The 16,393-nt window shown below is 32.1% G+C and overlaps 4 protein-coding genes across 4 annotated transcripts; 2 read left to right on the top strand and 2 right to left on the bottom strand.

The window, feature by feature from the left end:
• Positions 1-553: 553 nt before the first annotated feature.
• LOC116774591 (mucin-2) lies at positions 554-7,656 on the bottom strand. The gene is made up of 12 exons (XM_032667300.2): positions 7,261-7,656; positions 6,649-7,015; positions 6,277-6,417; positions 5,948-6,067; positions 5,033-5,151; positions 4,524-4,680; positions 4,228-4,336; positions 3,542-3,736; positions 2,976-3,067; positions 1,966-2,153; positions 1,468-1,581; positions 554-1,026 (listed from the first exon to the last, which is right to left on the bottom strand). The coding sequence occupies exons 1-12, from the start codon at positions 7,501-7,503 to the stop codon at positions 874-876; spliced, it is 1,998 nt and encodes a 665-aa protein (XP_032523191.1). The 5' UTR covers positions 7,504-7,656; the 3' UTR covers positions 554-873.
• A 576-nt stretch (positions 7,657-8,232) lies between these two features.
• On the top strand, positions 8,233-9,497 carry LOC116775970 (BTB/POZ domain-containing protein KCTD5). Its single transcript, XM_032669045.2, has 2 exons — positions 8,233-8,464; positions 8,533-9,497. The coding sequence occupies exons 1-2, from the start codon at positions 8,252-8,254 to the stop codon at positions 8,983-8,985; spliced, it is 666 nt and encodes a 221-aa protein (XP_032524936.1). The 5' UTR covers positions 8,233-8,251; the 3' UTR covers positions 8,986-9,497.
• A 48-nt stretch (positions 9,498-9,545) lies between these two features.
• LOC116771967 (serine/threonine-protein kinase N) lies at positions 9,546-13,830 on the bottom strand. The gene is made up of 2 exons (XM_032663981.2): positions 12,285-13,830; positions 9,546-11,715 (listed from the first exon to the last, which is right to left on the bottom strand). Exons 1-2 carry the CDS (start codon positions 13,589-13,591, stop codon positions 9,903-9,905), a joined length of 3,120 nt encoding a protein of 1,039 aa, XP_032519872.1. The 5' UTR covers positions 13,592-13,830; the 3' UTR covers positions 9,546-9,902.
• A 595-nt stretch (positions 13,831-14,425) lies between these two features.
• On the top strand, positions 14,426-16,152 carry LOC116775672 (glucose-induced degradation protein 4 homolog). The gene is made up of 4 exons (XM_032668613.2): positions 14,426-14,678; positions 14,857-15,024; positions 15,102-15,334; positions 15,494-16,152. Exons 1-4 carry the CDS (start codon positions 14,532-14,534, stop codon positions 15,555-15,557), a joined length of 612 nt encoding a protein of 203 aa, XP_032524504.1. The 5' UTR covers positions 14,426-14,531; the 3' UTR covers positions 15,558-16,152.
• Positions 16,153-16,393: the final 241 nt, after the last annotated feature.

A 16,393-nucleotide genomic window follows, 5' to 3' on the forward strand; every position in this document is an offset into this window, starting at 1 on the left:
ATTTGATCATAATTGTACAAATAAAAAATTTACAATTAATTCATATTAAACAAAGGTAATCAATTTTTTTTGCTAAGAAAGATTCTAATTTTGAGATAAGTAATATTAAATTCATCGTCATAATCAAAACATAATAATTATCAATACATACATATTTTTATTACGCATTAATTTTATTATTTTCAAACGCCATAACTAATCCTTAATATAAAATTCAATAACGCTTGGACGTTGTTATTTTGACAAGCTTTATGTGGATATATTATAAGAGTGACTTCTTATCTTTTTAAGAATTATCATTTATTAAGGTTTGTACTGATATCCCAGCTCGTAAACTCATGTAATCAATAATTTATTGTTGCAATTGAACTAAATTTCAAATAGATCGATAATAATATTCTAGGAAATTAGATTTATTAATGAGATTTGTAGAATAAAAGAAATAAAAGTACTAGGAATTGTTACTGATAGGTAAGTATTTATTTCGTATGTACATTAATTGTGAGAATAGCTTCAACGGAATGCTTCGTCGTATTAAATAAAAAAAGGGAAGTATTTAAAAATAACAAAGACAATTTATTAATACTATATTAATACAATCACAACACAAATCGCATATCACTTAAGGCATTGCAGGGCAGAAAATAAAATATTTTGACATCAAATGATACACATATTATTAGTTCTCTTTATTATATTTACAGTAAAATATGACTTACGTTTAATAAATCTTTCATTATTTTTTATAATATTAAGTTCGTTTACATCATACATCTAAATCTAAAATTATGCATTTTTATTTATGTATTAAGTAAAGTCTAGTTTTTATTGAAACTAGGATTTATTCTGTCTCTTGCGTATTTTTTGTGTATGCTATGATTGCGATCTATGCTTCCTGAAACATCTCTTGTCGGCCTGTCGAGTCAAAATGTCAGAAACAAAGTTGCGATGTTTGAACACTCGCAGGATATCCTCCCGGGCTTCTTGTATACCCTCGCACACGATTTTACTTCTTTGAATATTACCCTAGAATATAATATTAAAAAAACTTTTTATTTTATATACACAAATAAATTATTATTCCTATGATTTATTATTTCACGTACAAAAACGATTGTATTGTAGGCTATAGTAGTTATACTTCTAAACAATATTATAACAACTTAAGTTGAATATTACAAATTATAAACAATCTATATTTATCAACTGACTGTTACAACATACGGTATGCAATATGGACTAAACTATAAATTTTGAGCACTAGCGAGTTTTAAACGATATGAGGCTATACAAACAATTACCTGTGAAAACCTTCCAACATTCTGTTTAATTTGACTGTTCGTACCGTTTATAATCACTATACATGATAAGCGGATACTATACACATACTGTATAATATGACGAAACATACTATATTTTCTACACACACTGTATATGACGAAATTTAATGTAAATAATATTTGTTACCTTGACAAGTTCCAGTAGTGTGTGCTGCAGTGCATGAAGCGGTCCACGGTCCCTTGCCGCCACTGCGCCCAAAACTCCCGCCAACTGTTCACCCACATCCGCTTCTAGAGACACCTGTGTGTCATAAATATTTTCCTTTTATTACTTGCTGTGACATTGAGCTAGGAGTTTGTTTACACGTATAGTTTATAAATTATAATAATAGCAAGAACTGTATTACAAATATATATATTGAGGCAATTCAGACAACGTAATGAATGTTTTCAACATTTTTTTTTATTACTATGTGTTATTTTATTATTCTTAAAACTACATACACCCGAGGTTCGGTTACTTCGCTGCAACCGTGATCACTGCCAGACGAGAGGATCCGGAAATATAAATTTCATTTAAATGAATACTCGCGAAAGACTTAGATCTCATCATATAGGTAAATCCTAAGAAATACACTTAAATCTATGTACGCATAGGCCATAAGCATGTAATCTATTGTCTCACCAGGTCGTCCATTTGTGCTGTCAAATGATGTACCTTCCAGCCCTCAGCGCTGGTGAGCACGTGTCTCTGGGCCGCGATGCTAACGATGTCACGGGCTCTCGGCTCTCTGCGGCGAACATCCGACGGCCGCGTGAAGTGTAACGCTGTACTCCGCCAGCCGCACACATAGCTCGAGCTCAGTGACGGACCTGATACATGTAATGATTATTACATTATAACACATACTATCGATACAAGCATACATAACTGGCCAAATCACGAATGTAAATTGTTCACTGAAATCTTGATATTTAATTTTATTAATTTTTCAAACAATTCAACGGAAATATTGTGTGCAGGTTCAGTGAATGACATAAGTGACTTATTAGATTATAAGACACTAACAATAAAAGCTTATACAATGGGCAATGTTACGAATGTAATTGTTCATTCAAATCTTAATATTTAATTTCATTTATTTTTCAAACGATTGAATTGAAATTTTGTATACAGGTTCAGTCAATGACATTGTATTAGTGACGTCATTCTTAATATTCTTCGTTCCGTGATTAATTGTAGAGTATTAATAATCTGTATCTGATTTAATGTGTCTTCAGGGTGATATTTTAAATTATTGTTCATTTTACTTTTGACAATAAATTAACTATTGTTATTACGTAGCGTGGCCATATTTTAGTATCATATTTATTTATTTTATATTTTGACCTTAAAAATATCGAATTAAATGGCATTTCGATTTCAGCAAATTATGTGAAGGTACGACTACTTTACAAATATTTCGATAGCTTTATTACCTTTTTTAAAATTAATTTCCAAATAAAAAAAAAAAAAACCAAGTTGCTTTTTAATATTAATTGTAACTTTTCTGAACTCTATGGGTTTTTATTTCTTACAACATACATTTATTATGCACCCCCAATGTAGTCGTTATATTTCAGTGTTGCTATACATCAAAAATTGTATGTAATATATTCTACTATCGACAATTATTAAATTATTTATAAACATACGTTTGGGTAGTGGCGGTGCCGGGGCTGCTGGCGGCGGTGACGGCGGCGTGTCTTCCGCTGGGAACTCACATTGTCTAACTTCATTGCTCAATCTAAAATATAAAAAATATACACGATATGACAAAATTGTTATTAATTTAAAAATATATACTTAATAGATAATATTATAAACTACAACGAGGAATTTTTTAAATATTTTTTTGTGTGTTAATTCACTACAGATAAATAAAAGACGTAATAAAAACAAGCGTTTAGTGTGTTTAGGAAAACAAATTGGGATGCCGTCTATTTTACGAAAGGAATTGGCTAAGATACGAATATGGTTGTAAATCAGTTTGATATTAACTCTGCATAGCTTAACAAAGAATATTATATAACTATTTAGATATAGGCTTATAGGAGATACAAATCAAATCATTAACATATTTGTAAGTATTTTTTTCCTATCTGTTTTTATCCTTTAAATTCCGTTCACATCCCATTTTTTTACTAAATTCTTTTACGATACGTACATAAAAAATTAACATATGATTTAGGGTTGGCCAGCTTTTGGAATAGAAACTCACATTTGTTTGCGGGGTTTCTTCCTCGGGGACAGGTCGTGGTCGGGCTCCGGTACCGGCTCGGGCTCCGGTCCCGGCTCAAGGTCCAGATCCCGTGGAGAAGACGCCGCTGATATCGTGGTCGACCCTGACCCTGAACCGCTGGGAACATCCTCCCATCCCGTACCCTCAGAATATATTGACGACTTCGTTGGCGACCTGAGGTAACATGGTTTGATTGATTATTATTGGTCATACTACTAATTATCGTTAATATCTTTGTAAAATTTTGTTCAAAATCAATTATAGCCAACTACTGTGTCATAAGACGGTGGAGGGACGATTAACAAGACGCACACGAGAGGATTAAGAACAATATATCTTCAGATCACCGTGACATGATCAGTTTTAATGTAATGGGAGGAACATAACATTTTAAAAATTACATATGGATTACGATCATCAGGTTTTCATATCATCTCTGTGATCCATGCAGTTTTTATAGCATTTTTATCTGAGAAAAAAAAATATGTGCACATTTTAAATATTTTTTCTTATTTTTAGTGGCATATTATGATATCCATATCTAGGGTTCAAGAAAAACAAGCCTACCCCAGGAGGTATACAGTACTAGCGCCAATACTGAACTTTTTAACATGTTTAACACTTTTTTTATAAACTTTTTCATTACAATAAAATTATCAAAGTACCCATCAATGTCCCTCTTCCTTAATATGGAAGGTCGCGGTGCGGAGTTCTGAATGGAAGAAGATAGCTGACGTACATCAGACTGTGAGGCATTCACTATGCTCACTAATCCTGTGACAAGAAAGAAAACAAAACATTAAAAAAATATAAATAATCTTCTTAATAATATCGTTGCTAGCTTCAAAAAAGAAAGGTAAAAAAAGTTTGCAAAAAGCATAAATAATCTGTGTTAATACAATAATAAATTATAAATTAACTTTTTAATAATCTATATGCTTAAAAAAACATAGTATAATACCTTGTGCATGTGCGTATGGTGTCAATGATCTTGTCAGTTGCGGCTGTAGTGGCACTTGCAGTGGTTGAGACTGTTGTGGCCGTGGCACTTCGTAATACAACTGAGAGGGGGCGCTGTTTGCCACGCCACGCATACCAACACTGGCTACACCTACCACCTGTAATGACAATATTATATCAGTTATGGTTCTAAAGAAAAATTTATTTTAACTGACTGTTGCCTGCGACTTTGTCTGCTTACAGTGGATTCAAACTATATTAATTATGTCTCATCAATTAAATTGCGGGTAGGTTTACTGTTGTATTAGGTTATTGAAAATCTTATTTAATCATTCAGGTCTTTGATTGGTATAAGGGCAAACTAAAAAATATTTTTTTTTTAATTTCAATATACCTAAATCATTCTCATTAATATATTACACAAATGTTATCATACATAGTATATGTTTAATAATTACTTATTACAACCGAACACATGGAAGAATATTTAAGATATTTTTTGCTACTTACTTTAGTAGGTTGATAGTTTCTTTGCAATAAAGGCAATGGTCGAGCGGACGTAGCCGGCGGTGTGGTGGGGACGGGCGCGCGGGGCGCTTGACGGACAGTGCTTGATATAACACCGGTAGCTGGCAATATAATACATTAATTATTACATATATAAATATATGTATATATAAATAATGTCAGAAATTAGGATGACAGTGGTATTTCACATATTTGTTTGTATCTAGCAATAAGACTCCTGAATACATATATATAAAATTGTTTTTAAGATTCTACATTTTAACAATATTTAAATTAATTTGCAGCAAGCGTTTTAAAGGGTAGACGGAATAAATATATTACACTTGAATATGGAGTAATAAAATACGAGAGGTAGATCCAAAAAGCAGTCCTATTTACAGTGGTTACCTTAGTACTATCCATGAAATAAAATCAAATTTTACCGTTTTTTAATGTGACTAAAAATTTTATTTTTTTCCTTTTCTGTACCCATGCAAAATCTTACATACTAGTAACATGTATCCAAGATGGTTAATAGTATACTGTTTTTAGTAATTAAGAGTAAAAATGAAATTAATATATACATATATAAGATCAATTTTAATAACTCAGACATCACAGCGACACACAAGTTATAATGGATATTAAATTCGATTCCAATCCGTTTGTTCTGATAATTTAAAAATAGAATACTTAGTGAAAAAAAAGATCAAACAACCACAGATTAAATTAAGCAAATTTATTTTCTTTATGTACATGTAAAAACATGTTTCAAATTAATGTTTCGAAAGTGTTAGAAATATAAGCATTAACACTATATGTGGTTCTGTATAAAAGGAGGTAATAATATTCATGAAAATATATGGTAACATATAAAACTGTCCAATTTAATGGTATTATTTGTATATATGTACTCACATGTTAGTACAGTGGTTGTGGGTATGGTAGTACAACTGGGTGCGGGGGCGCGGGGAGCGGGCGAGCGAGCCCTACAGCCATATACAAGCGCGCGCCCGCGGCCGCGGCTGCTCGACCAACCTGTGGGTTTGTCCATTCAATCTTATGTCATAAACAATAATATTCAATACAGGACTGCAATTGAGAAAATGTAAACATAGATGTATGACAAAACATTAAATTGCCCATAAACAACACTCAATTACTGATATGAGGTAATTCAATTAGCTATTAACTATATTACGTACAAATCTTATCTTACATATTTATATGGGTGTGTATGTATATACCTTGAGTGTTAGCTGGCTGTGTGTTTGTTACGGGACGCACAGCGAGGGACGCTCCCGCTGCTAAACCACGGGGCACATGACTTGTCACCCCCTTACTCACAAGAACTCCACTTGCACTGCTAACATTAACACTTGAGAGAACTGAAAATAATATCTCATATTAAACATACAACTCAAAGCTTTATATGTATAAATTAAATGAAAATGAATATTAAAGGTGAATTGTAACTTAAGCTTTTTCTATACAGCATAAGCAATTTATATATGATGTGATCATTGGTAATAACAACTATTTTGATTTATTCTTATAGTGTATTGAAAATAAAATAGCAAATTATGAGGATGTTATACTAATGCATCAAAATTACTCACCCGGCCTATTACTAGTGTGTTGCATAGGTGGTAACACCCTTACACTGGAAGGCAGAGTACGCACAGAGGAGCTAACCACTAAATTGCTAGATCCACTAACTAAGCCACCAACATTTAACAACTGTGCACTATTTGCAGTGGAGGGATTACTAGACTGTACAGTACTAGAAACTGCATTATTATTACTTGATACTTGAGCCGACAGCTGTGTACCCTGACTTATTATTTGGGTACCGGGACTTAAAATTTGACCGCCGGGAATCAATTGAGGCTGCGACATTTGTGCATTTGGTCCAAGAAGTTGGGATCCTTGGCTGACTATCTGTGTGCTTTGTAGTATTGGTGACCCGCTAACTATCATTTGGGGCTGCATAAAAGAAAATAATATTTATTGCTTAAAAAAGTTTGTAGTAATAATCCGTTTTTATTTCTTGGACATGTACATGTTTTAAATAAAATAATTATAACCATAATAGTAACATTAAAAAATAAAAAAAATTGTGTAGCTAGATAACAAATATATGAGCGTTTTCTAAAAATTTACGATACTAGTGCAAAAATTTGTTTTAACTGTTTTGAAGAACATGACAAAAGAAGTTTATGGTGCCATACCTGAGAAGTGACGCCTGGGGAAATGATTTGGGTACCTGTACGCATTAATCCCATTGAACCAGTGTTACCGTGAGAGATTATTTGATTGGAGCTGGTCGTTTTTGTTTGGACTGGGATTAAATGAGCCATTTTCACTTCAGCATTAGACATACTCTTTACTATAGTTATTTTTTGAGGTGCTAGGTCAATAGGATACATTTTACCAGTTGTAACAGACCTATCATTTTCTAAATGACCACTCATTTTGCTTTTAATAAATGGATACTCTTCAAAGATGCATTTTATTCAAAAGAATTAACTTTTCAATGTCATAAACCGTGTAAAAAAGTGTAGTTTTTTCACAATATTGAAAATTATGACTTAATACAAATTCGAACTTTCTTTGACAAACAGAAATAGAATTGTTTGTCATAGACTATAAAGTCGACAAAAAAAATACAATTATAGAAATTAGTTATATATATTAAAAATTTAAGTCAAATTAATGTAAATATCCAAATTTTGTTTATTAAATTAAAACAGTGCTACATTGTTACTATACAATTTAAAAGAAAATATCATTTCAATTATTTGTGATCTGAGATGTGAAATTTTAATCGGGAAATATAACTTAACATATATCTTGACAATTGGTTATCAAGATACTAAAGCAAATTATTCACAAAATCGAAATGGAAATGAAAATTTAAAATAGCAGTACTTATAGTGTGCTTGTATCAGGCATACTTGAAAAGTTTTTAAGTAGCATAATATGAAATGTAAATATTCCTGTATATTTTCAATGTCTATTTGTTTTTGGAAAAACATATTTTTAATAAGAATGTGTGCTCGCTGATAATTTAGCATAACTGTATTTAGTGTTGCTGGCCAAGGAGCCAGAAAATGTAGTTAAAAAATGATATAAGAGAGAAAGATAATGAATGGGTTTCTTTAATGGCTTAACTTATTGGATCTCAAAATATATAAAAACTTTGCAAATTGTCAGTTGTCTATGACCACAACCATGGCGGGTTACGTAGGTGACGGTGATTTTTCTGAAGAAAATATACATAAATTTAACAATGAAAGAAGAAGTAGTAAGCAGTGGGTTAAACTAAATGTTGGGGGCACCTATTTTTTAACTACAAAAACCACGCTATCTAGGGACCCAAATTCATTTCTTAATCGATTAGTACAAGAGGACAGTGACTTAATTTCGGACAGAGTAAGTATTCAAATCTAATATATTCATAGTTCCTTATTTGAAACAATTGTCATTTGTATTTTTTTTAGGACGAAACAGGCGCATATTTAATAGATAGGGATCCAACTTATTTTTCTCCAGTTCTGAATTATCTTCGACATGGAAAACTCGTTATTAATAATGATATAGCCGAGGAGGGAGTATTGGAGGAGGCAGAATTCTACAACATTACCGAACTTATCAGATTAGTCAAAGAGAGAATTTGTTTAAGGGAAAGAAGACCTCTCAAGGATTCCAAAAAACATGTGTACAGAGTCTTGCAATTTCATGAAGAGGAACTTACTCAAATGGTGTCTACTATGTCAGACGGTTGGAAGTTTGAACAGTTGATTAACATTGGTTCTCAGTATAACTATGGTAATGATGAACATGCTGAATTTCTCTGTGTTGTAAGTAGAGAATGTGGCAGCACCCTTAATAGTAATGACATAGAGCCCACTGATCGTGCAAAAGTATTACAACAGAAGGGCTCGAGAATGTGAATAAACGTAAATTGTTACAGCTGATGTTTTAGACTTTTTTTGTGTGGTATGTGTATATACAATTGTAGAGTGGAGTTTGTTCTTTGTTCTATATCTCCAAGTTGAATGTGTTTTTTTTTTAAATAACACACGAGTGTAGCATGTTAGGCCAGTTAAATGGCAATTTGATATTTTAAATTATTTTTTAAGCCTGGAAATTTTTTATTAATACTCAGGTTTTGAATAGAAGAAGCTAGATTTTATTTCAATTGTATATTCCAGAGTAAATGAAAGAATCATAGCAAATTGTGATAGTGTAAAAATTATAGACTAAAACATTTTGATGTATTTCATTTCTAGGGATTTTCATAGATGCTCTTTTTATAACAATAATTTTGCAATTTTAATAAATTGGCAATACATTATTGATATCTATTATTAAATATTGAAAATATATTTTATAAGTTGATATATGCATAAACAGAGAACTATTTAACAAATTACCTCATTAAAATTAAAGAAGGTTAGTGAAAGTGTTTTTTCTTTTATGCCTTTATTTCACTGATAAGTAAAGAATTGACTGAAAACAATGATTTATTTGACACACTTTTACTTAAAATAGTTATTTTCTATGTTAATTAATTTCATAACTACAAAATATATAAATCTGTAACACAATGTATTTTAAAAAAATAAAGATTAGCATTATTTAAAACTTAGATTATTAAATTATACATTATATTATAAAATATTGCATTCAACTGCATTAAATACAAGTTAACATGGAGTATCTACATTAGATACCCTTCACTATAGTTTAGATTAATATATCAAAATACAGCTTTTTCACTCACATTTGTAAGGCAATGGGGTTTTTTTATTATTATCAAGAATAAACATTAATCTTTAATAAAATAAATGTACTGAGATATTTGTTTCTAGCACCAGTCTGCCATGTATGTGAAGTCGGAAAACAGTTTGTGATCTGCGTTGCTCAGTGGGCGAGGCTCTTTAGGCGGGGTTAAGACTGCTGCTTCAGACGTAAACTCACTGTCAAAGTTGCTGACATCTTCAAGATTACTTATAGTTGGCACAAATGGTGGTTTAACTTTACGCAGAAGCAATTGCTCCCAATCAACATTTCGGAAGAATGCTTGCTTTTTGACATCTTCTGCATCCCTTTCAGAGGAACCTAATCGCCTCTCAGGATTCTTTCGTAGAAGTCGACGCATTAATGCAATTGATTCTAAAGACAGCGTTCTAGGATATCTAACTTCGTCGTTTACAATGGAATCAAAAACTTCGCCTTCATCTTCACCAGGAAAAGGTGATTCTCCTACCAGCATTTCAAATATTAAAACCCCAAGTCCCCACCAGTCAACTGCTCTTGTATAAGATGTTTCAGTCAAGACTTCAGGAGCAAGAAACTCTGGTGTTCCACAGAATGTACCAGTACGGTCACCCCAGCCCATGCCTTCCTTACATAAACCAAAATCTGCAATCTTAACATAACCATCAGTGTCAAGTAACAAGTTATCTAATTTTAAATCCCTATAAATTATATTATTTTCATGTAAATACTGTAGACCTAATACTACACAAGCTGCATAAAATACTGCTCTTGGTTCTGTAAAGACATCTGCATGTATATGCATCATAAGATCTCCTCCAGCTGCATATTCCATTACGAAGCAAACATGTTGATCTGTTTGAAAACATGCAAATAAGTTTACCAAAAATGGATGCCTTATTGCATTAGCTACCTCAAATATGCGTTTTTCTGATAACAAGGAATCAACTTCATCTCTGGCTATTATATCACCTTTCTTTAAAGCTTTGATTGCAAAATATTCATTTGTGGATTTGTACTGAGCTAAAATAACTTTTCCAAAATGTCCACGTCCTAAAACACTTAATAGTCTGAAGCTATTCATTGACATCTCTCCTGATTGTCTCCTGGAATCGGATTCCCTGCCTAAAGTTTCAATGACTGAAGAGGAGCGAGATGAAGAAATTCTCATGTTACTTGTCACTTCAACTATTTGGTCCTCATTACTAGGGAAGTCTAGAATTAATTTTGGTGATGGAGATGGTGGATATTCAACAAGAGGTGTATTACACTGTGATGATTGTGGCTCCTTCGAAATGTAGGTATCTCTGGTGTAAGAGTCATCTAAGAAAGCAAAGGCCTCTTGCAATTCTTTCTCCATTCTAAGAGTCGATACATTAGGTGGTGGGTATAATGGCAGTGTTGGCTTTTGAGGTGGCATAGGCACTAGTGGTGTTGTGGGGGTGGATGGTAGACCCAAAGGTCTGACACCAGCCATTCCAACAAGAGTGGCATGTGGGTTTTCAACATCTTTATTTTCAATATTTTCAAAGTTTTGCTGTTGAGCCTGTATGTGAGCAGTTTGAATATTTTGTATTGAAGGCGATGAACGTTTCAGAAGTCTGCCAAGTACAACAGCAGGTATGTGCATCTCTCCATAGGATGGTCGAGGAATATTCTTACCCTGCTGTTTGAATATTTTCCTTTGACGCTGGAGTTTAGGTTTTCTAGATATAATCGGATTAAGGAACTTAATTTCTGCAAACAAAAGCCCCTGAGGTTCAAGTTCCAAAGCCATTCCATGCCGAATATCATCGATAAATTCTTCTAATCTCAAAAATTTTACAGCGCATAACCCACGCCAATCTTTCCAGTGAATGCCAATCTCCAATTCCCTTGATTTATCTAACCTTATAGTAAATCTGAAATGACAAGTTATACAAATTAAAATGATTTGTTGTACAAATCGAGAGGCCGCTTGCTTTACTGTTTATTAAATTTAATTGACAACATTTTTGTCAAGTGTTTGTCATGTATCAATAAATATATATAGCTAATAAAACTTCCATTCATTCATTCATCATCAAGATAATAATAGTATTATGATCTAGTTTATGCATAAATATATAGTATAGTTTTCTTTCTCACATAACAAATATGTTAGTTTTGCCTATTGATAAGATAGTGTGACTAATCACACATGGAAGGAATCATAAAAGATTATAATTCAAGGAAAAGATTGATGTTGACTTCTCCACACCCTATACACGTCCAAGTATTAGAAATATGAGAAAATATGAGATAATATTAAATACATAGTAATGTAAATAAGAATTATATTTAATTTGTATTGGCTTATAGATTTAAAATAGATTTTGAGTATGTATCTTATATAGATTTAGATTAGGAAACAAATAAGACAAACAATGATATATCAGCCTACTCTTATGGGTAAAGGAGACAAAAATAAATTAAGAAAAATATCCCTTACCTTTGATCCCAGGCCTGCTGAGAGCAAGGTCGCCAACTGGTTTGGGCTACCGTGTGATTATCGAGCTTCATAACAGCCATGATCTCATTACTTGTATCCTCCTTAATACTATATGTGTACTTCATTGAGTTGCGTATTGCAACACCTTTGACAAAAGATTTTAGATCCGATGGACTTGCAAGTGGATCTCTGCGAGTACGCCCAGGTACTTCTTCCAATAAATCTTGACATCCCATCAATCTAACCTCTAAGGTACCAGTGACTTGAACACATGGGCTGATCATAGGGGCAGGTGATACAAACAAGTTTCTTGGTCCGCTGGCTCCCGTCAAACTAACATATCCAGGGCTGGAGCCAGTACTACGTAATTCATGTCCTAATTCTATAAATGCAGCACTCTCAACTGGGAGTTCCTGTCGGCGCATGTCCAAAGACCTTCTTAATAAGTCTAGTTTTTGTGTTGACTCAACAAGACTTGTCTGGGCTTCCTGTAAAGCCTTCTTATCAGTCACTTTTTTGTCACTCTGTAATAGCCTTATGGCATTTTTGGATCCCTCAACAACTGCAGCTTCAATTCGTAAGCGATTCCTTAGTTCTGCAATTCTTTCATCAAGCAATGGATCAACACCACTAAGGTCTGTTCCTCTGCCATCTCCATTTGCTCCAGCATTATCGCCTTTTTGTTGCTTACTCAATTTTGAAATTCGCAGTTTTAAATATTCAATCTTATCTTTAGAATCTGCTAGCATTTGATGGGCTTCATTAAGAAGTTTTTTATCACGAGATTGGTTACTGCTGCTTATGCTTTGGATCATATTTTCTGCCCCTTGTTTTACCTTTAACTCTATATTTAATTGTTTTTCCAATGATGCCAACTTCCGGTCTGCAGTACCTTCTCCCAATTGACGCTGCTGTTGAGCCGCTTCTGAAGCAAGTATAATTTCTTCATCGTAAGATAAGTCTTGTGGAGAGGTCGGAGTAGATTGACCGCGTGACAAAAGAAGTTGTGATTCCAGTTCTTGCAAATCAGATTTAAGTTCGTTAAGTTTTAAATTTGCTTTTTTAACGATGTTTGCTACATCCGACAATGATCTTCGATCAGTAGCAACTTCGCGTAGCTTTTCGGCGCCTTCCTTTATTTTCAGTTCTTTACGTATCTCCCTACGTATGACATCCTTGAGCTCTTCCAACTTAGACGGCAATGCTATTTCTGGAATACATTCCGTTTTAATTCCATACTTGACACCCAGCTCGTAGAGGACAGGGTGTCGAATATAATCACTGTGGTAATAACCTGGGTCTGCCATAATTGAGGATGCACAGTCTAACGTCAGTTAACCATAATTATGTGAGAAAATAACACTAGTATTGCTTTTGGTTTACCATCCGTATATGGTTGAATAGCAAATTAAAACAAAAATGCTTTTTGAAATATTACGAGAAATCATATTGAAGAAACATAAATATTAACTTAATTTTAAATTAAATTGGAAAACAATTTACAAACAAATTGTTCGGTCAACGAAACCAACGAGTAATGAAACCCCACCATAGCTCATATACTATAAAACCATAGACACGAGGAATTTATACTGTGTACCACACATTACACGTTAAGCTCAAGATAAAATATTAAATAACTTGAGCAAATGTTTTAGTTTTAAATGTATGATTTAAAAGTTTTTACTGTTTTTTAAATATCTAATATTCACAGTCTGTGATTTCCAAAAAATATATTTTTTTTATTACAAGCTAGCAGTTTTTAACGAATAATTCATTAAATTTTAAATATCTCAAACCACATCTAGAAATGTTAACTAAGTTCCTTAATTGTTAAAACGAATTCATACATTTTTTCATGTTAAAATGAACATTTGAGATCTTCCCAAACTAATGAGATATTGTGAATATTAATTTAATTTGGAATATGGCGGAATGTGTGGCTTTAGAAAGTTAGTTGTAACATATCTTTTATGATATATATATTTTTTGTTATTAGATTGGCTAATATAATTATCATTAAAAATATTTTATTTTTTAAAGCATTTAAAACAATCATTATACAAAAATAATATTTTATAGAATTTGCTAGAAGAAGGAATCAACACTTGATAACTTGTCAAGTAGGGCTGCGTAAAATAATACAACTTGGCTATGCGCCAATGTTCAGTGCCTGACTAGCTGTCAGAAACATATTTATAAATTTTATTATTTAAACAAGCTAGGTCATCGTTTTAATGGATAATAATGCCCGTTAAGGTTGATATTACTCCTCCACCGCCAGCGAATTCGAAACAACCTGGCGTGACCAAGTCCCTACTTTACAACGGATCGAAATTTCAAGGGCATCAGAAGTCTAAAGGAAATTCGTATGAAGTAGAAGTTGTTTTGCAGGTTAGTCCCACAAAAAATACGCAAATAACAATAATATCCATTTTATAAATTACCAAAAACATTCTGCATATTCTGTTTGGAATATTTTTTGTATTTATTTCGAATTATACGTAGAACTTTCTAATAGCGGTAGTTAAAGTGCGCATATTTATTTGATGGACATCACTTTCTTCCGCAGCACGTCGACGAAGAAAATTCATACCTTTGTGGATATTTAAAAATAAAAGGTTTAACAGAAGAATTTCCGACTCTCACAACATTTTTCGATGGCGAGATTATTTCTGCGAAATATCCATTTCTTACGAGAAAATGGGATGCGGATGAGGATGTTGACAGAAAGCATTGGGTAAGTATTTCAAACTAAATAACATAACATGAATAAATATCAAAAAGTAAATTTTAATAATTTTGTTATCTCTCCAGAGTAAGTTTGACTTGTTTGTACCATATTTAAAGACATTCAACTCAGACTCATTTGATTATGAATCACTTGCAAAGGCTGATTATGTGTTTATGAGGTGGAAGGAACATTTTTTAGTGCCCGATCACACAATTAAGGATATAAATGGTGCTTCTTTTGCTGGCTTCTACTATATATGCTTTCACAAATCGGCTGCAACTATAGAAGGCTATTATTATCATAGGAGCTCCGAGTGGTGAGTTACTGAGAATCATTTCATATCATAAAATATTGCTAAATATTATTTTTTCAATAACATCAGCACATATGTCTGCTATATATTTGTCATTAATAGAAAATTACTTATATATAATATAATGTAAAAGTTTCATTACATAAAAATTGTCTCTTTCAGGTTCCAGTCATTGACATTAAGCCATGTACCAGAACATAGCATTCAAATCTATGAGTTCAGATGAAACCATGGGACTGCAAACAAATGGATGGATGTTTGTTTCAAATAGTACTTACTCATTCTCTAAGTCGTCATTTCAGTTGAGCTGTAGTTAAAGAACTCGATATGTCTTTTACGAACAATGATTTTGAACAACAATGTGGCTTGCCCTTGCATATACTTCAATAATTTTTTCTTAGAAATTGTTTAAATTATGAATCTACCATGCCATTGTAGCTTACAAATTTACATTAGTTAATTTTTGTACATTATTTTGAAAATGAAATTGAAAGTACTATATCATGATTTTATTCATTATCATTGTACTATAAGATTCTCAATAATACTAACAATAAGTATTGTGATTGTGATATTATGTACAAATTTCTTGTGTATTTGTAGGATTATGTTGGATTTAAAGTTTTTTTTTTTGAGACTGTGTTCTTTTCTGTTAAGTTAAATATTACATATTATATTTTTTAATGAAGTATGTGCAAGTTCAGGGTATTACATTTGTATAAACAGGTTTATATTATTTTGACTTAGGAGAAACAATTTTAACAGTGTTATTAAGAAAAATTTAATATTTTTTTTTTCAATAAAATTATAAATACATGTAATGTTTTTTTTTTTAATTTTTTTTTTAATATAAATAAAATATATCTTACAATAATATATGAAAATGAAAGATTTTTTTTTTTATGATTTCATTTCAATAATTTTATTTTAACATTCATATTTACAATACAATACTGGCATTGATTAAAATAAATTGCTCTTCCATGTAACCGAATATTAAGCACATTTGGATAATGAAATTCAAGACTTAAGTATTTCATAATATTAATTACATATTAAAAA

The sequence above is a fragment of the Danaus plexippus genome, chromosome 8 (assembly GCF_018135715.1).
Source record: "Danaus plexippus chromosome 8, MEX_DaPlex, whole genome shotgun sequence".
Taxonomy (NCBI): Eukaryota; Metazoa; Arthropoda; class Insecta; order Lepidoptera; family Nymphalidae; genus Danaus; species Danaus plexippus.

Coding starts and splice junctions, on each gene's coding strand:
- LOC116774591 (XM_032667300.2), bottom strand. CDS start 7,503: ATGAGTGGTCATTTAGAAAATGATAGGTCTGTTACAACTGGTAAAATG. Junction 2,154..2,975: donor GGCACCGCCACTACCCAAAC/GTATGTTTATAA, acceptor TACATGTATCAG/GTCCGTCACTGAGCTCGAGC. Junction 1,582..1,965: donor CAGCACAAATGGACGACCTG/GTGAGACAATAG, acceptor TATGACACACAG/GTGTCTCTAGAAGCGGATGT.
- LOC116775970 (XM_032669045.2), top strand. CDS start 8,252: ATGACCACAACCATGGCGGGTTACGTAGGTGACGGTGATTTTTCTGAA. Junction 8,465..8,532: donor GTGACTTAATTTCGGACAGA/GTAAGTATTCAA, acceptor TATTTTTTTTAG/GACGAAACAGGCGCATATTT.
- LOC116771967 (XM_032663981.2), bottom strand. CDS start 13,591: ATGGCAGACCCAGGTTATTACCACAGTGATTATATTCGACACCCTGTC. Junction 11,716..12,284: donor CAGCAGGCCTGGGATCAAAG/GTAAGGGATATT, acceptor TTGTCATTTCAG/ATTTACTATAAGGTTAGATA.
- LOC116775672 (XM_032668613.2), top strand. CDS start 14,532: ATGCCCGTTAAGGTTGATATTACTCCTCCACCGCCAGCGAATTCGAAA. Junction 15,025..15,101: donor ATGTTGACAGAAAGCATTGG/GTAAGTATTTCA, acceptor TTATCTCTCCAG/AGTAAGTTTGACTTGTTTGT. Junction 15,335..15,493: donor TATCATAGGAGCTCCGAGTG/GTGAGTTACTGA, acceptor TGTCTCTTTCAG/GTTCCAGTCATTGACATTAA.